The sequence below is a fragment of the Monodon monoceros genome, unplaced genomic scaffold (genome assembly GCF_005190385.1).
Source record: "Monodon monoceros isolate NGI ecotype Baffin Bay Population unplaced genomic scaffold, NGI_Narwhal_1 Contig174_ctg1, whole genome shotgun sequence".
Lineage (NCBI taxonomy): Eukaryota > Metazoa > Chordata > Mammalia > Artiodactyla > Monodontidae > Monodon > Monodon monoceros.
The window spans coordinates 1,148,196-1,174,429 of NW_021697627.1; the positions used below are offsets into that span (position 1 = coordinate 1,148,196).

General features: G+C 39.1%; 1 protein-coding gene across 1 annotated transcript; it reads right to left on the reverse strand.

Moving 5' to 3' along the window:
- Window positions 1-6,692: 6,692 nt before the first annotated feature.
- On the reverse strand, window positions 6,693-14,883 carry LOC114891461 (toll-like receptor 8). Its single transcript, XM_029215605.1, has 2 exons — window positions 14,200-14,883; window positions 6,693-6,932 (listed from the first exon to the last, which is right to left on the reverse strand). Exons 1-2 carry the CDS (start codon window positions 14,797-14,799, stop codon window positions 6,693-6,695), a joined length of 840 nt encoding a protein of 279 aa, XP_029071438.1. The 5' UTR covers window positions 14,800-14,883.
- Between the last annotated feature and the right edge of the window lie 11,351 nt (window positions 14,884-26,234).

Genomic DNA, 26,234 nt, shown 5'->3' on the forward strand with positions numbered 1-26,234 from the left:
GGTATCCCCACTTTATAGAAGGGATCAGGTTACCTAACTTGTCCAAAGTCCCATTGCTACTTTTTTTTTTAATACCATTTTAATGGATTTGAAATGCTATCTTGTTGTAAAAGTCTTTCTATGTTCTGGATATTAACCCCTTATGAAGTGTTTCATGGCTTCCCTTTTCACTCTGTTGATACTGTCCTTTGATGCACATAAGTTTTTAATTTTGGTATAACTCATTTTATCTAACATTGTTTTTATGCCAAGAAACCACTGCCAAATCCAACATCATAAAGCTTTTTCCCTTTTATTCTTCTGAGGGTTTTATAGCTTTAGCTCTTATGTTTAGGTGTTTGATCCATTTCAAGTTAATTTTTGCATATGGTGTAAGATTAGGATCCACATTCATTCATTTATATATGGATTTCCAGTTACTCAAACACCATTTGTTAGAAAAACTATGTTTCCTATTGAATAATCTTCACAGTCTTGTGAAAATTAGTTGATTCTATATATAAGGGTTTATTTCTGGACTGTTTATTCTGAGTCTTTGATTGCTATATCTGTCTTTGTACCAGCACCACATTGTTTGTATAATTGTAGCTTTGTAAATAAATTTTGAAATCAGGAAGTGAGAGCTCTGCAAATGTGTTCTTTTTCAAGTTTCTTTTTTTTTTTGGCTGTTTAGGATTTCTTGAATTTCAGTATAGATTTTAGGATTTACTTTTCCATTTCTGCAAAAAACATCATTTGGATTTTGATAGGAATTGCAGTCTATCTGTAGATTGCTTTAGGTAGTATGGTCATCTTAACAATATTAAATATTCCAATCCATGAACGTGAACACTGGATATCTTTCCATTAATTGTGTCTTCATTCATTTCTTAGAATAATATTTTGTAGTTTTAAGTGTAGTTTTCCATGTCCCTGGTTGAGTTTATTCCTAAGTGTTTTATTTTATTTTTATTTTTTTAAAATTTATTTATTTATTATTTTTGGCTGCACTGGGTCTTAGTTGCTGCTCACGGGCTTGCCACTCTTCATTACTGTGTGTGGGCTTCTTATTGCGGTGGCTTCTCTTGTTGCAGAGCACAGGCTCTAGGCACATAGGCTTCAGTAGTTGTGGCTCGCAGGCTTCAGTAGTTGTGGCTCGTGGGCTCTAGAGCGCAGGCTCAGTAGTTGTGGCGCATGGGCTTAGTTCTCCACAGCATGTGGGATCTTCCTGGACCAGGGCTCGAACCCGTGTCCCCTGAATTGGCAGGCGGATTCTTAACCACTGCGCCACCAGGGAAGCCCCTAAGTATTTTATTTTTGATACTATTGTAAATTGAATTGTTTTCTTTTCAAATTGTTTTCAGTGTACAGAAATGCAACCAATATTTGTGTTTTGACAAGTTTTCAGCAACTTGCTGAATTTATCACTTCTAACAGTTTCTGTACAATCTATAGGGTTTATATATATGAGATAATATTATCTGCAACAGAAATATTTTTACTTCTTCCTTGGTTGTGAGGTTGTAAGTGACCCAAGAGTCACATAGGAACCTGGTGCTTAGAAGGGCCCTGTGCTTGGTCTAATATTCTGATGCTGCCATATTGAAATCTTTAGCCATTTTGAAGAAGGTCACTGGGCTCACAAATTACATAATTGTCCTGACTCTGACACTGACAAGCTGTGTAATTATAAAATAAAGATAACACTGAAGGACTTAGAACAGGATGCATGACATTGGGAGTGATCAATAAATGAGACACATCATTATCCCCATCTCACACATGAGGAAACAGAGGCTCAGTGAGTTCATCAATGCCACATGGCTGTCATGTGATAGAAAGTGACACAATTCACTTTCACTTCTCTGTGACTGTGAACTTTCCTACATAGCCCTGGTTCTTACCACGTGATCACATCTGCTCCCCTATGTGACAGTAGTCAAGGCCTGTCCATATTTCTTTTACTCATTTTTCTGAAGCTTTGGAAGTTAGCTGAGCACAGAACTGGTAATTCTCACATTTGAAAAATGCACATGTCAATGGAAATTGTAAACAATCAATAATAAGAATAGAAGAAAGTTTTATTCTAGCCAAACTGAGAACTATAGCCTGGGAGACACAGATTCAAGAAGCACTTGAATTGTGTTTCAGCAGACTACAAAACAGGCAAGGCTTATATAGGTAAAAGCCACAAAATTACATAGTTCTTTGTCAAGAATTATAACTGGAGCTGGCAAGAAGTAACGGTGCTTGTTAGGCAAGAGTTGATTGGAGTCAGAAATGGTTGCGTAGTGACAAGGGGAGACTTTGAGACTAAGTTTGCAGCTGACATTTGCTAGCAGATACTGTTTTGAGAGCAGCTGGTGGTATCCTTGAATCTGTACAGTTCAGAAAATTCAAGTTTTCACTGATGCAGGAAGGTGTTTGAATCACATCCACAATGGCCCTTCAGTTTGCTTTTGGATGCCTGAACTACAGCAACATTGCTTTGATATTTAAATGCATTCTTGTATTTAATGGTTAAAGCAGATGTACAATGCATGTTTGACAGCACATAAGATGTTCCAAATCATGTATAAGACAGAATGACTTCCCCATTCCTCAGTATGTGAAAATTTCCTCCATCAAGCACAGTGTAAATAAAGTGACTGGCATAAAGGCTCAAATCCATTTAAGAGCTTTGCTGAGACAAAGATGGTGGCATTAGAGTCTGGGGCTCCTTGAACCCATTCCCAGGCTGTTTTTCTTCATTTTTATGGCAGAACTCACCTTCTTCTTTAAATAGGCTAACATGCTGTTCTAAGGGAAAGACTGTTTCTGGTGACTAATGGGAAAACTGGCTCTCTGTAGGTAGCTCCAGAAGCTAACAAGAGATACTTTTAATTTCCCTGCAGCATTGACAGTTCAGCACCATGATTTCTGGTGGTAATGAAGTCAGTACTATTCTTAATGTCAGTCATTCTTTTGTGAAGGAACCATGCTGGTTCCTCAGCAAAACTAATGAAAATACTATCTTGCCCTTAGGTGATAGACAAGGCTGACAAGTATGGTAAGAATTACAACCATTTGGTAAATACTACATCTCAGGTATTATGGTCTCTCAGAGGAGAAAGCAAAGGCCTAGAAAGAGCAAGCAAAAGAAGCCTTCCTCAGTAGACGGAATTTGAGCTAACACTTAAGAAATGAGGAAGCCTGTAACAAATTACCACAGATTTAGCAGCTCAAAAAACACAAACTTATTATCTTATACCTCTGGAGGTCAGAAGTCCCACATAGGTTTCATTGGACTAAAACAAAAGTTTCGGAGGCCTGTGTTCCTTTCTGTAGGCTGTAGAGAAAAATCTGTTATCATGCCTTTTTCCATTTCTGAAATCACTCACTTTCTCTGGCTTATAGCTTCTTATTCCATCTGTAAAGCTAGTAACACTGTATGTTTCTGTCCATTCTTCCATAATCACATTTCCCTTTGACTATTCTTCCCTTCTTTTCTGCTTTTAAGGACTTCATGATTATATTGGGTGTATTCAGATAAGGTCATCTGATTTAGTAACCTTAAGTCCACTAGCAACCTAAATTCCCTTTTGCTCTGTAACATAAAAAATTCATAGGTCATGTGGATTATGATACATATATCTTTGGCCATTTTTCTGCATGCCACACCCAATTTATAAATTACTAATTTTGTGGCCTTGGGAAATTTGCTCCAATTCTCAGCCTGAGGCTTCTCAACTATAAAACATAGAAATAATAGCCACTCTGCCCATTTCACAATGAGCTTCCAAGAATTTGAGATAGTGTATGTGAAATGCTTCAAAAATATCAAAGTCCTATGTCCACATAAATATTCCTGTCAGGAGTAGGGAAAGGGGTGTAATATTTTGTGAATATTTGCTATATTCTAGGCAGGCATTTGTGTCTTAGATACCTTATGATAGGTTACCCCAGACAGTGCATACCTCTTTCCAACTTCATGTTCAATGATGTCACATTTGTATCTTGTAATTGCCCATGGTAGAATTATTTTCACTATGTAAATCAACAAATTCTACAAACCCAGGCTTTCCCTACCTAAGAATAAGTTGTTAAGCATTTACTGGAACACTATAGGTTTATCCCATTTACTTAACAATCTCCTATAGTGGTTATCACCTCCTAGTAGAGGCAAGCAAAGTGAAGTTTAGAGATAGTGATAAACCTTCCTAAGTTCACACAGCTGATGAGTATGGAGGTGAATCAGCTTCTATTATCCCAAAGCATTGGTCTTTCCATTACAACTCTGCAACACTGCCTAACCTTGAGAGGTATAGATGTCTTAATGTCCAGGAGAATTAACGAATGTAACAGTATATGAAAATGTAACCATAATGCCTAAGGTGGTGGACTTGCATAGGCTGGTTGAGGAAATGAGATTTCATCTGGTTCACCCAGGTTGCTGCCTACAATTGTGGCACCTGTGTATTAGCCTTTATATAGACTTGATCTAAATTGTATTAAAAGCCATCTACTTCAGAGTTTAGGCAACATATACAAACAGTGAATACTATCAACTATAGAGGTTTAAATAAATTTGATGAAAACAAATTGCCAGGTTGCTCAAAAGTCGAAATTCTACTTGACTTATTTTTGGACAACCAGGAAGTGTTTGAAGGTCAAAATACAAGCACTTAACTCAAAAATGACTAAGGTAAAGAGTATGTTGGTATATTAACCTTTGCGGAGCACAGTTAATGGTATCCATTCCAGGGGGAAAATAGTTGACTTGCTTTATGCTTGATTTTAATCAAGTTTCTAAACTTCTGCTAATATTTTTATTAGGTTTAGGGTTTATTTAAAATATATGAGTAATATAATCTAGTTAGTGGGTGTGAGGATTTAATTAACACAGAAGCAAAAGCTCACATCTAACAAGGGAGATTCTCATACTGAGTGAAGTAAGTCAGACAGAGAAATACAAATATGATATGATATCACTTATATGCAGAATCTTAAAAAAATGCTATAAATGAAATTATTTACAATAGAGAAAGAGACTCACAGACATAGAGAACATACTTATGGTTACCAGAGGGGATGGGTGGGGGGCAGGGATAGACTGGGAGTTTGGAATTGACATTTACACACTGCTGTATTTAAAATAGATAACAAAAAAGGACCTGCTGGATAGCACAGGAAACTCTGCTCAATATTCTGTAATAACCTAAATGGGAAAAGAACCTGAAAAAAAATAAATACATGTATATGTATAACTGAATCACTTTGCTGTACACCTGAAACTAACACAACATTGCTAATTAACTGTACTCCAATATCAAATAGAAATTAAAAAAAATTAAAATATATGAGTAATTTAATCTAGTTAGTGGATATGAGGATTTAATTAACACAGGAGAAAAGGCTCTCATCTAACAATGGCTCTCTCTTGGCTGAACAGTAGAATCACCTGGGGATCTTTCAAAAGTCCAGCTGCCCATGTTGCATCAAGACCAGTTAATCAGAAGCTCTGGAGTGGGGCCCTAGCACCATATGTGCACAAACAAACTCCCAGCTTATCACCATGTGCAGCCCAGGAGAAACAAACTTTACTTTCCTCACTCCCACTTTACATTCCTATTTCTGGGATTTTCCATTGTTTATAAAGAGTATGTTGGAGAAATTTTAGTAACCAGTTAGAGTTGGAGGCCCTGACTGGGCAGGAGTTTAAAGGCCTCAGAGCATTTTCTAGAAGATGTTTCAGGGAATGAAGAAGCTTCACACCTAGAAAACCAGTTCTCCCAGCCTTGTGTGACATCACCAGGAGCCAATAAAAAACTTTCACTTGAGTTTACTGGTTCATGTTGTCACCTACAAATTGGCACTTGCCATCTACCTCTATGAGGATTAAATCATGACCCTCTGCAGCTGCTGATTTTCAACACCACCTGAAAGGAGTTCAGTGTGGAGATCAGAAATGAGGCACTTGTGCTCTGGGAAAAACTGGCAGAATAGGTCTTCAGGTAGATATTTTCAGGACAAGATTTTAAGAGCCCAATTCTTTTATTTCCTCATATCTAGAAAAGCACTAAATCCTTCATGGTGACCTCTGCTCCTCATGACTAGCAGTAACCCTCATGAGACTAGCAGAAACCTTATGCAAAATATATGTGCTCAATTACATGTACTGCCCTTTCACCAAAATCACATACATACTGACCTTCCCCCTAGCTCTTTGGAGCAGTTTCTCAGAGCTACCTGAGTTGATGTCTCCCGGGGTATAGTCCTCCTTTTGTCCCATTAAAAAACCTAACTCTCACACTGTGTATTTGTTTTTCCAGTTGACAGTGTCTAAATTGATTAAACCCAGAAATTTCTAGACAAATCATGTAGTGATACGCTGTCCCCAAAACTGTTCTTTTTATGAGAGAGAGCCCATTCTCTGACGTGCACTGATCCAGACTTTTTTTTTTTTTTTCGGTACGCGGGCCTCTCACTGTTGTGGCCTCTCCCGTTGCGGAGCATAGGCTCCGGACACGCAAGCTCAGCTGCCATGGCTCACGGGCCCAGCCGCTCTGTGGCATGTGGGATTTTCCCGGACCGGGGCACAAACCCGTGTCCCCTGCATCGGCAGGCGGACCCTCAACCACTGCGCCACCAGGGAAGCCCCCAGCCTTTTATCAGCTCTCTTAGTCTCAACACATTTGCTCTGAGGCTGTGGTAGTATTGGAGGATTTGAGTTCTCAGGCTGGTGAGAAGCCTGGTCTCAGAATAAACAGTAAGGATTCCAGACCCTGAAATCCTTGTGAAGCGAAAACCAAGGCTTTAGGCAGACCGCGGCTGCCACCTGTCGGCGGCGATGGGTGTTGACTCCTGTGGCAGAGTGAGTCGCACGCCCCCTGGTGGAGGTCAGTCCCAGCTGGACCCCGCTCACGCTGTCGCTCCACATTCACCAGCAATGCTGCAGGCAGAAAGGACTTTTCCTTAAACGTAACAGATGGGAATGCGAATAGGGAGACATACGCATCTAGTAGTTTACATTATCTTTGGACCACGTTCACTTGCCACTTAAATGAACCTTCCTTTTGTAATGTTTCATGTTCTGTGATCAGAAAATTGTGATCATGTGTCCAGATTAGGGCCTAACTTGAAACTTCTGGCCATTGGAGGCTGAGAAGTTATGCAAAGCCATCCTGATGAGTTGGAGGGGCAGGGAGACCAGAAAAAGCCAACCTGTCACAGTAGCTGTTTGCTCAAACTATATCCCTTCAACATTGTTTAAAGGGACGTCATTAGAAATGCATTCGTTTGGTTTTAAGATACTGCCCTCTGTTAACAAACCATGGAAATCTCTGGAAATGTTAACGTGTACATCATTTATATAACAAACATATTCATCAGATTACTTTCCAGAATTTCACTCTGCATGTATTAAACAACTGCTCTAAGATGTCTTGTGCTTGGCACTCAAGGAAACTGTGGTCCCGACCTTCAAGTAACTTACAGTCTTGTCCGGGAGGAAGATGAAGCGACTTAGTGACCAAGAAAGAACAAGGAGGTGCCACGATACCGCAGCAAATTGCCGTCGAACGTGGAGGCACAGATGTTTGACTCTGAGCGTGGTTCTTGGGTGATGCTTGGACCAGCGCTTCTCAAAGTGTGGCTCCCAACCAGCAGCATCAGAAGCACCTGGGAACTTGTTAGAGAAGCAAATTCTTGGGCTTGCCCCAGACTGTGTTTTCACAATTCCTCCAGGTGATGCCTGCCAAAGCTTAAGAACCACTGCTTCAAAGAGAAGGTGATGTGGGCTGGAAAGAGGCCTCAAAAGACACATAGGACTTTTATAATTAAGGTAAGAGGATGTTTATCATCCTCATCTCTTACATTGGTATCGTGATTTACACCCTATTATCTCATCTGACCTTTACAACAACAGGACTGGAGACAGAGAAGGAAAGCAGAAAAATCTTAGGTTTCAAAGAAAATACCAATAAAATTGGGTATGTCATCACTCTGACACAAAGCTATGTGACCTGCATCAAGTCACTTATCCTTTCAGAAACTGCTTTCTCATCTGTAAATCGTTACAGGAATATTCTCTTTGTTGATTTTTGGTGAGGATTAGATGTAATAGATATAATACAGAGTTGTTACTCACTAAAAAGGCAATTTCTATATATTATTTTTAGAAGCCCCTATTGCCAGTGAGAAAACCCAAGCTTGATGGTGGATGTGAGCCTTCCCCTTAGGTTCCTGACTCATTTCTCTGCTGGTTTCCTTACCCGATAGTTTTCATGACAGTTGGGGCCTCTGCAAAGGCCTTCTCACTATTTATAGATTTGTCAGCATTTCTGGGTTTATCATATGTGGAACTATAGAGGGCGCCACTGCTTCAGTGAAAATGGCAGCCACTGAGGCAGGGCTGGAAGAGAAGTAATGGTATATTGAGAAGTAGCAAGAAGGCTGAGTTTCGGGCTTCCCTGGCGGCGCAGTGGTTGAGAGTCCGCCTGCCAATGCAGGGAACATAGGTTTGTGCCCCGATCCGGGAGGATCCCATATGCCACGGAGCGGCTGGGCCCGTGAGCCATGGCCGCTGGGTCCGCACATCCGGAATCTGTGCTCTGCAACGGGAGAGGCCACAGCAGTGGGAGGCCCACATACCGCAAAAGAAGGCTGAGTTTCACATAAGCACAAGAGAACATCTCACTTTCTTCTTCAGTCAAATTGGACACTTTGAGGGAATAGGTATTCATAAGCTTTCCTGTGTTTTTCAAATCTTAATTACAAAAATAAACAGCTTTGTGTAGTCTGGATCCATTGGATGGAGACTTGAACTCTATGAACTTATTAAGTTTTTTTGTTTATATATATATATATATCATATAAATAGGGTGGGTGAGGGGCTGTTAGTAGAATGCAGAGGGTAGAGGCCAAGGCTAAACATTGTATAATGCATAGAAAAGCTTCTCCACATCCAACAAAAAGAATAATCTATTCCAAAATGTCAGTAGTGCCAAAGTTGAGAAGACCTGTGCTAAAGTGTATCACCATCACCTCAAGCTCAACATATCAAAACTCAAGGCCAGTTCACCCATTTATCTGCATCTACAGTTGTTTTCCCCACTGCCCTCTTAACTCTTTCATTTATTCACTCATTTTAAAGTTAACACAAGTAAGGCCTTACCTGGTAATACTTACCAGGTATTATGTTAGATACTAGGGATGTGATGATAAATAAGACATACCTAACATCTGCCTTGAAGGATTTTATAGGTCAGTGGGAGCCACCAACTGTAAACACACAATTAGTATGGGACATTAAAATTCTGATTGGAGGGAAGTGACATAAAGATGGACTGACTCTGTCTGAGATGACATAGGAGTTTGATCTTGAAAGATGAGTAGCATATTGCGAAGCCAGAAAAGGGAGGGACTATACACCAGATGGAAGCAATAGGGTAAAGTCTGGAAATAAATCATCTTTCAGGAAAATAGAACTGTTTAGTAGGGCTGGGACAAGACAGACTAGGTGACAAAAGGGTTAGAAGATGTATTGAGTAAGCAAAGTGGTGGTCAGGTTAAGAAGAACTTTGTATGTAATGGTAAAGCTCTGGTATTGGTTATCTAGCTCAGATTACCCCAAAACTTTGCAATTTGAAACAACAATAAACATTGATTATTTACACAGTTTCTTTGGGTCAGGAATTCAGGAGTCAAGAAATTTGTTTGGGCTCAGGATTTTTCATGAAGTTGTGATCAAGGGCAGCAGTCATCTAAACGATTCACTAAAGCAGGAGGATCCATTTCTAGTCACTCACTATTCTCTCCCCATCCCACCCTCCAACTCCTGATGTCAACTAATCTATTTTCTGTCTCCATGGAATTGACTACTCCGGAGATTTTATTAATGGAATCATACTATGTGCCTGGATTTTATCACTAACTACAATATTTTTCAGGTTCTGCATTCCTTAGTATGGCTGACGAATATCCAATTGTGTTGTTATATCACATTTTGTTTATCTATTTATCAGCCAATGGATCTTGGCCATTTTTAAGCCCATTTTAGGACTCAACAATGTTTTTTGCATATACTGGTTGTTCAGCATTCATTAAAGTACAAATACTAAATTGAAGAGAAATGTAACTTAGAGATACCAAACATGATAATTTTATCTGTTTGCTAGGCCTCACTTTAGTGAAGGGAAGAATGAGTATGTGGCCTTAAGGAAGAAGAGGTTTGGAATGTGTGAGGCCTATTCTATCTCAGTAGAAGGGGGTCTGAGGATCTAATTATAGCTAAAGTGTTAATGCTTGGCTCCTATAGCATGTAGCAACGAACATTGTGTTGATGGTTTCCAGTACTGTGGTAGGACCAGCTGGAGCATAGAGGGCTGGCAGACCTCCTAGAGAGTCCTTCACACACACAGATGTTGACTGCTGGGACACAGCTGCTCCTTCCCACAGCCCTCTCTTCCTTCCCCTCTTTCACACCGAGGAAACATGCTCTCCTGAGGCCTGGTCTTGGAGAGGGGAGGGCAGGCAAGTCACCACTGGTTCAATGACTCCCCAAAAGTGCTCTTTGACACACTGACATCTGGTGCACACAGTAGGTGCTCACTTAACTTCTCTTGCATGAACAGTGTAGAATATTTGAGTAGGAACTAGCTGCATCAAGAGTTGAGACATCCTTCTGAGATGGAGTCTCCACTTTGCAGGAAATGGTACTGGGTGTGCAGAGAAGGATCTCTCTGGGTGGGACTCCCCAGAGTGCTGATAAAACTCCATCCTGACAGATTCTTCCCCCATGAACAAGATGATTCTACCTTTCCTCTATCTTTCTTCAATTTTCCTCTACCTTTCCTCTAAATTATGTGTCCTTTGCTGAGGACAGTGGGAAGCTCTTGGTTTGCCTAGTAGTTTTAACATTGAGGTAGATTTCAGAGCAAAGAAACCCTAGCATTTCCATGAGAAGATGTTAGGCAGATTTTTAACAGAATCAGGGAAACCTATGTCTGGAGCTTTATGGAAGCAGATCCTGCATACAGTCTTATTGCAGGTCAGAGATCATGAAAAATCAATGAAGTGAATCTCTGTCATGGGCCACATGGCAGATCTTTGCTGTCTCAGGCTTCTCCCCTCCTGGCACCAGGTAACACTCCCTGTCTCCATCATTACTCAGTTGATGGATCACATCAAGTGGAGTAAAGCTTATCTTCAACAATACATCCCCATGGGTTTTCTCACAGTTCATTCCATGGATCATCATTGAGTGAAATCTTGTATTGTGTAGTTTGTATGATCAAAGCACTGCATATGCTAAATATGCTTTCCTAACCCTCTCTCCTGATTCCCAACAGACCCCACACTACCAGGAGAGCTGGAGACTTTTACATCACACCTATGCACACAGCCTGTTTTGAATGGCAGGCCAAATCCATGCCAACTGATCACTTCTACTAATTACTCAAGAAGGAAACTCAAGATGGACTCTGAGCACACAGTCTATTTTATTTTGTTAAATGACAATTGTCAATTCTTCTTTGACTCTGTCATCCATCAACTCTTTCTACCAAGACAGTTGGGCAGGTTCCATAAACATTTAGAATACATAAGCTCTTTGACCCAGTAATTCCACTTCTAGACCAGTATTTCTCAAACTATCTGGTGAAAGACCAGATTTTTTTTTTTTTGCAGTACGCGGGCCTCTCACTGTTGTGGCCTCTCCCATTGCGGAGCACAGGCTCCAGATGCACAGGCTCAACCACTGCGCCACCAGGGAAGCCCAAGACCAGAGTTTTAAAAATGTTCAATAGGTCATTAACCTCTGAACATGGATGTCATATTCATGTCAAATCGATATAAACCTCTCAATTTTTCTATTTATTTCATCAAAACCCAGTAACATCTAATTCAGAGACCAGCATCAATCTGCAGAACATTTTTTAGTGCCACTGCTCTAAACAACTTTATTTGATAAACATACTGTCATGTGAACACAAAGACATAAGTATCATAGAATTGTTGGTAACATCAAAATATTGGAAGCAATAAATGTTCAGCAATAGAAGACCAGAAAAATACCTCATGGTACACTCTTATAAGACAGTACTAAGCCACTATTTAAAAGGAAAAATATACACTCTAAGAAATATTAAGTGAAAAGAATAAAATGTAGAGCAGTACTGTAAAACTATGCTTCTCTATGGTAAAAGCAATTAATGGCTTAAATATACAAGCTGAAAACTTCTAAGTTGTGGCAGAGACTGCTACCAAATCCCTTCTCCATTTCTGCCACAATTAATTACAGTTCTGTTTTTCATGCCAGTGTCTTCAGTGAGGAATAATTGAGTTTCCAGAGCGAATGTTTTCTTTTTTTTTTTTTTTTGCGGTACGCAGGCCTTTCACTGTTGTGGCCTCTCCCGTTGCGGAGCACAGGCTCCGGACACGCAGGCTCAATGGCCATGGCTCACGGGCCCAGCCGCTCCGCGGCATGTGGGATCTTCCCGGACCGGGGCACGAACCCGTGTCCCCTTCATCGGCAGGTGGACTCTCAACCACTGCACCGACAGGGAAGCCCAGAACGAGCGTTTTTCATTAACCACTGGTTTCACTATCACCACTTTATTAAGATGTCTACTAAGGTATTTTCCTTGTGGCGCAGTAGTTAAGAATCCGCCTGCCAATGCAGGGAACATGGGTTTGAGCCCTGGTCCAGTAAGATCCCACATGCCACAGAGCAACTAAGCCCGTGTGCTGCAACTACTGAGCCTGTGCTCTAGAGCCCACAAGCCACAACCACTGAGCCAGTGTGCTACAACTACTGAAGCCCATGCACTTAGAGCATATGCTCCGCAACAGGAGAAGCCACCGTAATGAGAAGCCCACACACCGCGGCAAAGAGTAGCCCTTGCTCGCCTCAGCTAGAGAAAGTCCACGCACAGCAACAAAAACCCAACGCAGCCAAAAACAAAAGATGTCTGCTAAGGAGAAGGTAAAAAGACTCTTTACTATTTTCATTAACTTTTGATCCTGTTAACATAACATTGTCAAAGGGCATAGATTCTCAATTACTAATGCTATGGGAAAAAAATCTACATTTACTTGTCATCAACAATCAGGGAACAGAGGAATGAATTTCTGCTAGAGACCAGATTATCAACAGAGATGAGTTTTTACTGCACCTCATATTTTTCCTAATATATCCCCTCATGGAATGATCTAGAGTTTAGATATATGTGTCTCTTGGCTTCAACAACACAATTACAAATATCCTCCTATAAATTTATCATGGTAGCAAAACAGTGACACAACTAAAATTTACATTGGCAAACTTGCACCAACTGTCATTTTGTCCATATTAAGTAAGACTATGGAACACCATTTTGTTCACTTCCTTAGAAACAAATATTAAAAATAATTCATTGTTCTGAAGGAATTTAATTTTTTTTGTCCTGAGAAAATGCCTAGTCATTCTCAGGTAAATTTCATATTAAGCCTCTTCAAAATTCATGTTGTTGTTTGTGGATAGAGGTGCTATATACAGTGGTGGAGGCACTACAGGGAGTAGAAAGCCCAATAATATTTCATTTGGGAAAATTATGTAAAGAGTCATAAGGAGTAGATATCCTAGTTTTCTGACTCCTGAGCAGAAAGTAAGATTAAGTTAATTTCTGTACTAATAATTATGTGAATGTAAAAATATCATGAAAATTGAGTCCATTGTGATTTCTTCCAAAAAACAGAAAAGGAAGTCTCAAAAAATCCAGTAGAAATGAGAATTGTTTTTATATTACAGGTCTGTCTCCTAACTGTATTCTTGTCATATAGTAATTATGAGAACTATACCATTTTTAATCATTAATTTTAAGATTTACAGTAATGGCAATTGACAGATATACTAAAGGATTGTAACTTAGCTGTAACCATTTAAAAAAATAGTTAAGAACTAGAAGACACTTTAAAAACTCAGTTCACCTCAGGATTCAAATACTATCTAAATTTTAGAAGTGAAATATTGAAGTCAGTATTTGTAATAAATAACTGTAAAAGACAAACTAATGCAAGCACCATTAAAACTACATAGCCATGGGTGTATAATAAGTATCAACAGAAAATTAACACATCGAAACTATTCACTAGGAATGTAAAAATGCTCAGATATTGAAAAGAAAGTGTGGTAAGGAGGCTTCTTAAATGTCCCCAGTGTTTCCCACTTCCTTGTGTAAATACAAGCGTATTTATTTATACCCTTATATAATTCCCTCCTTCAATGTACAGATTGGTATACCATGAATCATCTGCAGTTAAGAAAACATTTTTCAGACTCTGCCAAAACAAGCCTTCCGCCTTGGGGTTGTCAGGCCACTGGAGGATGGAGCTCTTGCAGATCCTCTGCCACAGCCTCAAATACTGCAAGTGCTTCAACACTGGCTCCAGCAGAATAAAGACAATCACATCCATATTCTCATCTATTAGCCTCTGCAAGGCCAAGTAGAAAGCTGTTTTAAAGTTCCAGTTTTTGGCATACTTTTTGGTTAGAACAAATATTGTTTTCCTGCTTTGGTTGATGCTCTGCATGAGGTTGTCGATGATGGCGAGTCCCAGGTCCCAATCCCTTTCCTCTAAACAGAGGAGCACATTTTTGTCCTCACTCTCTTCCAGGTGGAAGCGCAGCTCATTGACCACCCAGTCTGTGACAGAGGCATCTTTGGTGTCATAAGAAACATAAGCATCGTAGAAAGTCTGGGATGTGGAAAGAGACCTGTAGCCTTTTACCTTAGCTAAGCACATATGATAGAGAAACCAAGCATCCCAGTAAAACCAATGATGAGCCAGGGCAGCCAGCATAACTGAGATGGTGACAAAAAATGTGAAGAAACAGAATATTGCCACAGTGGTATTGAAACACAAGTTGTGAGCTCTAGACTCACAATACTCTTGCCTTGTTGATCCCCAGGACTGGTGCAAATGACATCTGTCAATCTGGGAATTGTGATGTTCAGATATCCATTCTCAAAAGTCTCCGATGTCACAGGTACAGTCAAAAGTGTTTCTACTTAGTTCTAAAATGGCTAACTTGGTAGTGGTCTTAGTTTCACACGTGGACTTGTTGATCGTCTTGAGCTGGTTGGAACTTAAATTGATGTGTGTCAGACGCTGGACTCCGAAAGAAAGCTGAATGGCAGGTGGGAAATCCTGTTCTGACTCAGTAGCAGTGTCTCAAGAGAAGATGTGAATTTCGATAGGCTATTAGTTAAAAAGAACAAGCTGTTCTTCCATATAAGTGATAACATAGAGTATCTGTATTTCTCTGTCAGACTTATTTCACTAACACAGTATTCTCTATGTCCATCCACATTGTTGCAAATGGCATTATTTCATTCTCTTTTTATGGCTGAGTAATATTCCATTATATATATGTACCACATCTTCTTTATCCATTAATTTGTTTTTTGTTGTTGTTGTTCAGGTTTTTTTTGCTTCACATCTTTATTGGAGTATAAATGGTTTACAATGTTGTGTTAGTTTCTACCGTAAAACAAAGTGAATCAGCTATACGTATACATATATCCCTATATCCCCCCCCTCTTGAGCCTTCTTCCCACCCTCCCTATCCCATCCGTCTAGGTAGTCACAAAGCACCGAGCTGATCTCCCTGTGCTATGCAGCAACTTCCCACTAGCCATCCATTTTACATTTGGCAGTATATATATGTCAATGCTACTCTCTCACTTCATCCCAGCTTCCCCTTCCCCCCCATACCCTCAAGTCCATTCTCTGTGTCTGCGTCTTTATTCTTGCCCTAACACTAGGTTCGTCAGTACTGTTTTTTTAAATTCCATGTATATTCGTTAGCATACAGTAATTGTTTTTCTCTTTCTGACTCACTTCATTCTGTATGACAGACTCTAGGTCCATCCACCTCACTACAAATAACTCAATTTCATTCCTTTTTATGGCTGAGTAATATTCCATTGTATATATCTTCTTTGTCCATTCATCTGTTGACAGACATTTAGGTTGCTTCCATGTCCTGGCTGTTATAAATAGTGCTGCAATGAACATTGTGGTACATGACTCTTTTTGAATTATGGTTTTCTCAGGGATAGTGGGATTGCTGGGTCATGTGGCTGTTCTATTCTTAGTTTTTTAAGGAACCTCCATACTTTTCTCCATAGTGGCTATATCAACTTACATTCCCACCAACAGTGCAGGAGGGTTCCCTTTTCTCCACACCCCCTCCAGCATTTATTGTTTGTGGATTTTTTGATGATGGCCATTCTGACCAGTGTGAGGTGATACCTCACCATAATTTTGATTTGCACTTCTTTAATGATTAGTGATGTTGAACATATTTTCATGTATTTGTTGGCCATCTGTATGTCTTCCTTGGAGAAATGTCTGTTTAGGTCTTCCACCCCTTTTTTGGATTGGGTTGTCTGTTTTTGTGATATTGAGCTGCATGAGCTGCTTATATATTTTGGAGATGAATCCTTTGTCAGTTGCTTCATTTGCAAATATTTTCTCCCATTCTGAGGGTTGTCTTTTCTTCTTGTTTATGGTTTCCTTTGCTGTGAGAAAGATTTTGTTTCATTAGGTTCCGTTTGTTTATTTTTGTTTTTATTTCCATTTCTCTAGGAGGGGGGGGTCCAAAAGATCTTGCTGTGATTTATGTCAGAGTGTTCTGCCTATGTTTTCCTCTAAGAGTTTTATAGTGTCTTGCCTTACATTTAGGTCTTTAATCCATTTTGAGTTTATTTTTTTGTATGGTGTTAGAGTGTGTTCTAATTTCATTCTTTTACATGTAGCTGTCCAGTTTTCCTGGCACCACTTATTGAAGAGTCTGTCTTTTCTCCATTGTATATACTTGCCTCCTATGTCAAAGATAAGGTGACCATAGGTGTGTCAGTTTATCTCTGGGCTTTCTGTCCTGTTCCATTGATCTATAATTCTGTTTTTATGTCAGTACCATATTGTCTTGATTACTGTAGCTTTTAGTATAGTCTGAAGTCAGGGACCTGATTCCTCCAGCTCCGTTTTTCTTTCTTAAAATTGCTTTGGTTATTCAGGGTCTTTTGTGTTTCGATACAAATTGTAAAATTTCTTGTTCAAGTTCTGTGAAAAGTGCCATTGGTAATTTGATAGAGATTACATTGAACCTGTAGATTCCTTTGGATTGTATAGTCATTTTCACAATATTGATTCTTCCAGTCCAGGAGCATGGTATATCTCTCATGTGTTTATGTTATCTTTGATTTCTTATCAGTATTTCATAGTTTTCTGAGTACAGGTCTTTGGTCTCCTTAGGTAGGTTTATTCCTAGGTATTTTGTTCTTTTTATTGCAATGGCATATGGGATTGTTTCCTTAATTTCTCTTTTTGATCTTTCATTGTTAGTGTATATGAATACCAGAGATTTCTGTGCATTAATTTTGTATCCTGCAACCTTACCAAATTCACTGATTAGTTCTAGTAGTTTTCTGGTTACATCTTTAAGATATTCTATGTATAGTATCATGTCATTTGCAAACAGTGACAGTTTTAGACTTCTTCTTTTCCAATTTGTATTTCTTATATTTCTTTTTCTTCTCTGATTGCTGTGGCTAGGACTTCCAATACTATGTTGAATAGTGGCGAGAATGGACATCCTTGTCGTGTTCCTGATCTTAGAGGAAATGCTTTCAGTTTTCATTATTGGGAGTGATGTTTGCTGTGGGTTTGTCATATATGGCATTTATTATGTTGAGGTAGGTTCCCTCTATGCCCACTTTCTGGAGAGTTTTTATCATAAATGGGTGTTGAATTTTGTCAAAAGCTTTTCTGCATCTATTGAGATTATCATATGGATTTTATTCTTCAGTTTGTTAATATAGTGTATCACATTGATTGATTTGCATATACTGAAGAATCCTTGCATCCCTGGGGTAAATCGCACTTAATCATGGTGTATGATCCTTTTAATGTGTTGTTGGATTCTCTTTGCTATATTTTTTGAGGATTTTTGCATCTATGTTCATCAGTAATATTAGTCTATAATTTTCTTTATTTTGTGATATCTTTGTCTGGTTTTGGTATCAGGGTGATGGCCTAGTAGAATGAGTTTGGGAGTGTTCCTCCCTCTGAAATTTTTTGGAAGAGTTTGAGAAGGATAGGTGTTAACTCTTCTCTAACTGTTTGATAGAAGTCACCTCTGAAGCCATCTGGTCGTGGACTTTTGTTTGTTGGAAGATTTTTTATTAGTTTCAATTTTATTACCTGTGATTTGTCTGTTTATATTTTGTAATTCTTCCTGGTTCAATCTTGGAAGGTTGTACTTTTCCAAGAATTTGTCCATTTCCTCCAGGTTGTCCATTTTATTGACACATAGTTGCTTGTAGTAATCTCTTATGATCTTTTGTATTTCTTCAGTGTCAGTTGTAATCTCTCCTTTGTAATTTCTGATTTTATTGATTTGAGTCCTCTCCCTTTTTTTCTTGATGTGTGCCTAAAGTTTTATCAATTTTATTTGTCTTTTCAAAGAACCAGCTTTTAGTTTTATTGATCTTTGCTATTGTTTTCTTTGTTTCTATTTCATTTATTTCTGCTCTGATCTTTATGATTTCTTTCCTTCTACTAACTTTGGGTTTTGTTTGTTTTTCTTCCTCTAGTTCCTTTAGGTGCAAGTTTAGATTGTTTATTTGAAATTTTTCTTGTTTCTTGAGGTGAGCTTGAATTGCCAGGAACTTCCCTCTTAGTACTGCTTTTTCTGTGTCCCAGAAAGTTTGGATCATTGTGTTTTCGTTGTCATTTGTTTCTAGGTATTTTTTGATTTCCTCTTTGATTTCTTCAGTGATCTCTTGATTATTTAGCAGTGCATTGTTCAGCTTCCATGTATTCGTGTTTTTTACTGTTTTTTTTTCTTTAATTGATTTCTAATCTCATAACGCTGTCGTCAGAAAAGATACTTGATACAATTTCAATTTTCTTAAATCTTCCAAGGCTTGATTTGTGACCCAAGACATGATCTATTCTGGAGAACATTCTATGTGCACTTGAGAAGAAAGTGTATCTTCCACTTTTGGGTGGAATATCCTAAAAATATCAATTAAGTCTATCTGGTCTATTGTGTCCTTTAAACCTTGTGTTTCCTTATTTATTTTCTGTCTGGATGATCTGTCTATTGGTGTAAGTGGAATCTTAAAGTCCCCACTATTATTGTGTTACTGTTGATTTCTCCTTTCATGGCTGTTAGCATTTGCCTTATGTATTGAGATGCTCCTATGTTGGGTGAATAAATATTTATAATTTTTATGTTTTCTTCTAGGATTGATCCCTTGATCGTTATGTAGTGTCCTTCCTTATCTCTTGTAACAGTCTTTATTTTAAAGTCCATTTTAACTGATATGAGTATTGGTACTCCAGCTTTCCTGTGATTTTCATTTGCATGGAATATCTTTTTCCATCTCCTCACTTTCAGTCTGTACGTGTCCCTAAGTTTGAAGTGAGTCTCTTATAGACAGCACATATACAGGTCTTGTTTTTTATCCATTCAGCTTTCTGTGTATTTTGTTTGGAGCATTTAATCTATATACATTTAAGGTAATTATAGATATGTATGTTCCTATTACCATTTTCTTAATTGTTTTGGGTTTGTTATGGTAGGTCTTTTCCTTCTCTTGTGTTTCCTGCCTAGAAGCATTTGTTGTAAATCTGGTTTGGTGGTGCTGAATTCTCATTGCTTTTGCTTGTCTGTAAAACTTTTAATTTCTCCATCAAATCTGAATGAGATCCTTGATTGGTAGAGTAAACTTGGTTGTAGGTTTTTCCCTTTTATCACTTTAATTATGTCCTGCCACACCCTGCTGGCTTGCAGAGTTTCTGCTGAAAGATCAGCTGTTAACCTTATGGGGATTCCCTTGTATGTTATTTGTTGCTTTTCCCATGCTGCTTTTAATATTTTTTCTTTTTATTTAATTTTTGATAGTTTGATTAATATGTGTCTCAGCATGTTTCTTTTGGGGTTTATCCTGTATGGGACTCTCTGTGCTTCCTGGATTTTATTGGCTATTTCCTTTTCCATTTTAGGGAAGTTTTTGACTATAATCTCTTCAAATATTTTCTCAGACCCTTTCTTTTTCTCTTCTTCCTCTGGGACACCTATAATTTGAATGTTGGTGTGATTAATTTTGTCCCAGAGATCTCTGAGACTTTCCTCATTTCTTTCTTTATTCTTCTCTGCACTAGTTATTTCCACTATTTTATCTTCTAGGTCACTTATCTGTCTTCTGCCTCAGTTATTCTGATGTTGATTCCTTCTAGAGTATTTTTAATTTCAGTTATTGTGTTGTTCAACACTGTTTGTTTGCTCTTTAGTTCTTCTAAATCCTTGTTAAATGTTTCTTGTATTTTCTCCATTCTGTTTCTGAGATTTGTATCATCTTTACTATCATTACTCTGAATTCTTTTTCAGGTGGGTTGCTGATTTCATCTTCATTTATATTGTCCTGCAGTTTTTTACCTTGCTCCTTCATCTGTAACATACTTTTGTCGTTTCATTTTTTCTTTTTATGGGTGGGGCTGTATTCCTGTCTTACTGGCTGTTTGGCCTGAGGGGTCCAGCACTGGAGTTTGCAGGCATTTGGACACAGCTGGGTCTTTGTGCCAAGATGAAGACCTCTGGAAGGCCTCACTCTGATTTATATTCCCTGGGGTCTGAGGTTCTCTGTTAGTCCAGTGGTTTGGATTTTGAGCTCCCACCACAGGAACTCAGGCCTGACCTCTAGCCTGGGAACCAAGATTCCACAAACTAAGTGATGTGCCAAAAAAAAAAAAAAGAAAAGAAGGAGCAGTATGATAACAAAGAATAAAACACAAAATATAATTATAAAGATAAAAAATATATTAGGAAAAATAAAAATATAATTGAAACAACTGCAATAAGGTAAAACAAAACCAGAAAAAAAAAAAAAAAAAAAAAGGGGGGGGGGGTGTGGTGGCGAACAAGCCAAAAGGCACAGAACAATAACAAAGTGTAAAGAATAAAGTAAAATTAGAAAAATAAGATTTATTAGAAAAACTAAAACTAAAAATGAATCAACAACAAGGTAAAAGAGAACTCCAACCTAAAAGAGGAGAAAAGAAAAAGAAAAAGCCTTGACTATGAGGGGCTGAGTTTAGGCAGGGGTGGAACTTAGGTGGGGTGAGGTTTAGGGTGGGGTGAGATCTAGGTGGGTGGGGGTGACATTTTAGCATGGAGCTGGGCTTAAGACCCAGGCAGCTGGAAAAGGCCCTGGGAGTGGGGCCTAGGTGGGATGACATTCAAGCATGGGGCAGAGCCTCTGCTTAGGACCTGCACAGAAGGGGAGAGGCCAGCTCGTGGAAAGGAGGGCTTCTAGAGTGGAGTTCGAGAGTTCGGAGGTAGGGCCCTGGGTGGGGTGTGTGGGTGAGGTTTAGGCCCAGAAAGTTGTAGGGGGTCTCAGAGGAGGTCTCTGAGTGTAGAGGTAGTGACCTGGGTGGGGTTTAGGCCCAGTGTGTTGGAGGGGGTCTCATAGGGTGTCTCCGGGTGTAGAGGTAGGGTCCTAGGTGGGGGTGTAGGGGTGGCGCTTGGGTTCTGAGTGGCAGGAGGGAGGCTCTGAGTGCAGAGGATTAGGCCCAGGAGCCCAACAGGCTTCCTGGTGCCTAGGTGGACAGGGAAAGCACTGGCCCCATTCCCTTCCATTCCTTTGTGCCCCCTCCACCCCATATTCCCCAGGGTCTCCCCCATCCCCACTGGACCTCTAACTGCGGGTGGGTCCCGCTGGGTGTAGGCACTCCTCCCCTCCCCCAGCCGCCCTTCAGGGGTGTTGGTCCTGGAGGTCCAGCCTTTACTTTTGCTCCCACTTCCCTCCCTTCCACTCCATCAGGACCCACGTGGCTGGAGGGGGCCTTGGTGGGCAGAGGATCAGGCCCGGGGTCTCCATAGGCTACTGGGCAGGGGAAACCTGGCCATGTTCCCTTCCGATCCTCTGCCCTCCCAATGGTCCCCCAATTTACCCCTTTGGGCATGGGATCCCTACCCCTTCCCCAGCCACCCTTCAGGGTCACTAGTCCCATCCCACCTTCACTTTGTCTTTCCCCTCACTCCCTCCCCATGCCCTACCCAGTAGCTGGGGGTTCCTCCCATCCCCTTAGGTGTCTGTGGTCCCCTACCAGTGCCTGGTAGGTGCCCTAGTTGTGCAGAGATATGAATTCCGCATTCTCCTAGCCTGCCATCTTGACTCCTCCTCCTCCATTCATCTGTTGATAGACAGTTAGGTTACTTCCATGTTTTGGCTACTGTAAACAATGCTACTGTGAATACTGGGGTGCAAATATCTTTCCAAATTAGTGGTTTTGTTTCCTTTGGAAAAATATGCAGCAGTGGGATTGCTGGATCATATGGTACCTATATTTTTATATATAGCTGTATAATGGCTGTACCAATTTATATTTGAACTGACAGTGTAGGAGGGTTCCCTTTCTCCATATCCTTGCCAACACGTTGTTTGCTGTCTTTTTGATGATAGCCATCTGACAGGTGTAAATATTTTCTCCCATTTAGCAGGGGTTTTTTTAAATTCATGCTTCCTTTACTGTGCAAAAGCTTTTATGTTTAATTAGATCCCATTTTTTATTTTTGCTTTTGTTTCTTTTGCCTTAGGAAACATTTAAAAAATAGTGCTATAATTTATGTCAAAGAGTGTTCTGCCTATGTTCTCTTCTAGAATTTTTATGGTTTCAGGTCTTATATTTAGGTCTTTAATCCATTTTGACTCTATTTTTGTATATGGTGTGAGGGAATGTTCTAATTTCATTGATTTACATATAGCTGTCCAGTTTTCCCAGCACATCTTGTTGAAGAGACTTTCTTTTCTCCATTGTATATTCTTGCCTCCTTTGTTGAAGACTAATTGACCATAAGTACATGGGTATATTTCTGGGCTTTCTAGCCTGTTCTGTTGATCTATGTGCCTTTTTATGTGCCAGTACCATACTGTTTTGATGACTGTGACTCTGTAGTACAGTCTGAAGTCAGGGAGTGTGATACCTCCAGGTTTGTTCCTTTCTCTTAAAATTGCTTTGGCAATTTGGGTATTTTTGTAGTTCCTTTTAAATTTTAGAATTATTTGTTGGATATACTGAAGGTTGTTAAAGGTGATCCTGAGACATTTTAAAATGTGCCCATACCTTTTTTCTTTAGGACTCCATAAAAGTTCAGCATGGTTTCCTTGAAGAAATTCTTAATGTCTTTCTGTAAGAAATCAATTATCCTGGAGACATGTTTCTCAATTAATTCTCTGATAAAGTATAAATGCTGTTGTGGCTTGAATTTAAATGTTTCAGCTGAGTTAAACTTTAAATAAGCCCTACACAATGTGTTACCACTGCTATTATGAAATAGTGTGCATTATAACTGAGAGCTAGAACTCCTAAGTCAGGTAATTCATTAAAACATTATTGGCACCAAAGTCTAATTCAAATATTTTTATGAGACAGCTGAAATTTCAGTTCCATATTACACTTGATAATTGCCATATAAAGACAGATTTAAGCAGGCAATATAATGAAAACTTTCAAACTACTTTTGCCCAATAAAGAAAATAATGTTTAAAGTTAATTCTAAGGCTTTCCCATAAGATATACATTGTGGTTTATGGGGAAGTAGTCTTATTGTGGTTTATGGGAAAATAGTCCCTTACAGGGACTTCCCTGCATGGCACGTGGTTAAGAATCTGCCTGCCAATGCAGGGGACACAGGTTCAAGCCTTGGTCTGGGAAGATCCCACATACCGCCGAGCAACTGAGCCTGTGTGCCACAACAACTAAGCCTGCTCTCTAGAGCCCATCAGCCACAACTACCGAGCCCATGTGCCACAGCCACTGAAGCCCACATACCTAGAGCCCATGCTCCTCAACAAGAGAAGCCACCACAATGAGAAGCCCATGCACCACAATGAAGAGTTGCCCCTGCTGGTCACAACTAGAGAAAGCCCATGTGCAGCAACAAAGGCCCAATGCAACCAAAAGTAAGTAAGTAAGCAAATAAATAAATGAGAGTTTTATAATAAAAATTTAAATGTGGGTCAAACTCAGCATGCTAAAGATAAGGGTAGTTTAAGGATATGACTTGGGAAAAAGAGACGTTTGTATATTTTTGCCTGATATAATTTACCAAGGGTAGTATTTTGTTTTCTTGCAAGTAAATAATTTTCAGGTTAAGAAAATGTTGGGAAAAGATCAAATCGATTTGCTTAATAAAATTAAGGCTCAAGCTGATCATCCTTAATTTGAAGAACTCCTTTTGGGGCTGAAAAATCCTCTTTTTTAAGTTTCTGGAACACATAATCTCTTAGGTGCAAAGCCTGGAGAGACAAAAGCTAAGAGAAGTTTTTGGAAATATTCATATATTTCCATTCTTATATAGTTCAAAGATAACTCAAGTGTTTCTAAGGCAGATAGTCTCGTTAAAAACGGCCCAGAGCTATTTCTTGCCAAAAAAAAAAAAAAGATTCAACACTTTCAGAAGAGACTTATTGTCAAACTAGGTTGTAGGAATTTCCAAAGCAACGTGTTAAGTAGTGAAGTTGGGTCAGGGTTAAACATAAAAGGATGGACCAGGGTTTGAAAACCACAAGGATGTATATGAATTGAAGAGGCTCCTTCAGAAAGAACATGGAAATGGTACATTGAAACACCTGGACAGTTCCCACTTAAATCTAGTACTCTGCAATTTCTCAATCCCTTGAAGTCTTCTTGACTGATGTTTTAGATCTTTCTTAGGTAAGACAAAATTCACTTAAGGAGTTTGACAAGTTTGATTGCATGTATAAAATGTATTGAAAGAGATTAATAGCGCCATCAAATTTGTAAGCTTTTCAAATGTTTCACCTTCCACTTTACAAACAACACCAAAATAGCAGTTCCACCCCAAACAGAAATTTCCAAGTTCATAAATCCCAAAGCATTGTTTTTAGTTACACAGATTATATCATTTTGAATTAGACTAAGTTCTCTCAAAGACCCTGGCAAACCAGTGCAGTTTTTTGTATTACTGGTTAGGTTGAAGAATGCTCCATCTGTAATACCATGCTGTTTTTATTTGTATCATGTAGAATTATTTTCATTCCGGTATTATAGATTGACATTTTTGTTTTGATTTGTTTTACTAAGATTCTGCAGCCCTTGAAATGATTCATTCATTATGTATGTAATGAAATTATCAGACATATCTAGTTCTGTTACATGTTGGCCCATTCTTTGGGAAGATTCTTGCAGTTGACAATTGTTGCACTCTCAATAATAGAGACTTTTTTGTTTATAATTGAAAGGATAGGTTTTAGAACAATTTGCTTCAGCGAAGAATTCACATAAACCAGAGATACCAGAAAAAGGCAGAAGCAAAGACTGAAGGGTCATGTTTTCCTAAGGAAAATAAAAATGGAAGAACATGATTGGTGTAGCAATATTCCACAGACATTGTGTGATTAAATTAGTGTTTTACCATATTTTGTGTGACTTTTGCATTGTGAATTCTTTCGACAATTAAATCACATCATCTTACTTTCAGAATGATTTTAATTTTTCACTATGTTCAGCTTACTGGTCCTAAAAGAAGTTGAAGATGAAACTATCTGAGATTATGATGGAAAACCTTGGAATTATTTGTAGGGACATTAATCAAGATGGTCCACATCAAAAGTAAACCTGAGGCTCAATTATGACTGTGGCTCATACTAGATTGATAATATAGTAAGTGCTGTATTTAGAGCATCAACCTACTGCTGTAACTCCTGATGATATTTGACTAGTCTCCAAGGAGAGTTCTCCTCTTGCTTGTATTATGGTAATATGATTTCCAAGCCAGAGTAATTTTCAGCTTATCTACAAAATTGTATTACTCAGGGTTCTCCTGGGAAACAGACCCAAAAAATGTGTGTATGTACATAGGAAGAGACTTATTTTAAGAAATTGGCTCACATGATGGTGGAGGCTGAGTGAGAGGCAAATTTGATGGAGGAGGCCAGCAGACCGGGTACTCAGGAAAGAATGGCAATTCAAGTCAAGTAGTAGTCTGCTGAAGAAGCCAAAAGAACAATTTTGCAGTTTAAGTCTAAAGGCCATATGTTGGAAAATTTCTGCTTGAGGGAGGTCAAACTTTAGCTTTATTCAGGCCTTCAACTAATTTGATGAGGCTCACTCATACAGAAGGCAATCTGCTTCACTCAAAGTCCACAGATTTAAATGCAAATCTCATCCAGAAACAGTGTCACAGAAATATCCAGATA

Excerpts from the sequence above, each read along its gene's own strand:
- LOC114891461 (XM_029215605.1), bottom strand. The coding sequence starts at position 14,799 with ATGCTGGCTGCCCTGGCTCATCATTGGTTTTACTGGGATGCTTGGTTT. Across the intron at positions 6,933-14,199 it reads AAGGAGGGAATTATATAAGG|GAAAAGTCCTTTCTGCCTGC; the intron begins GTATAAATAAAT and ends GTTACGTTTAAG.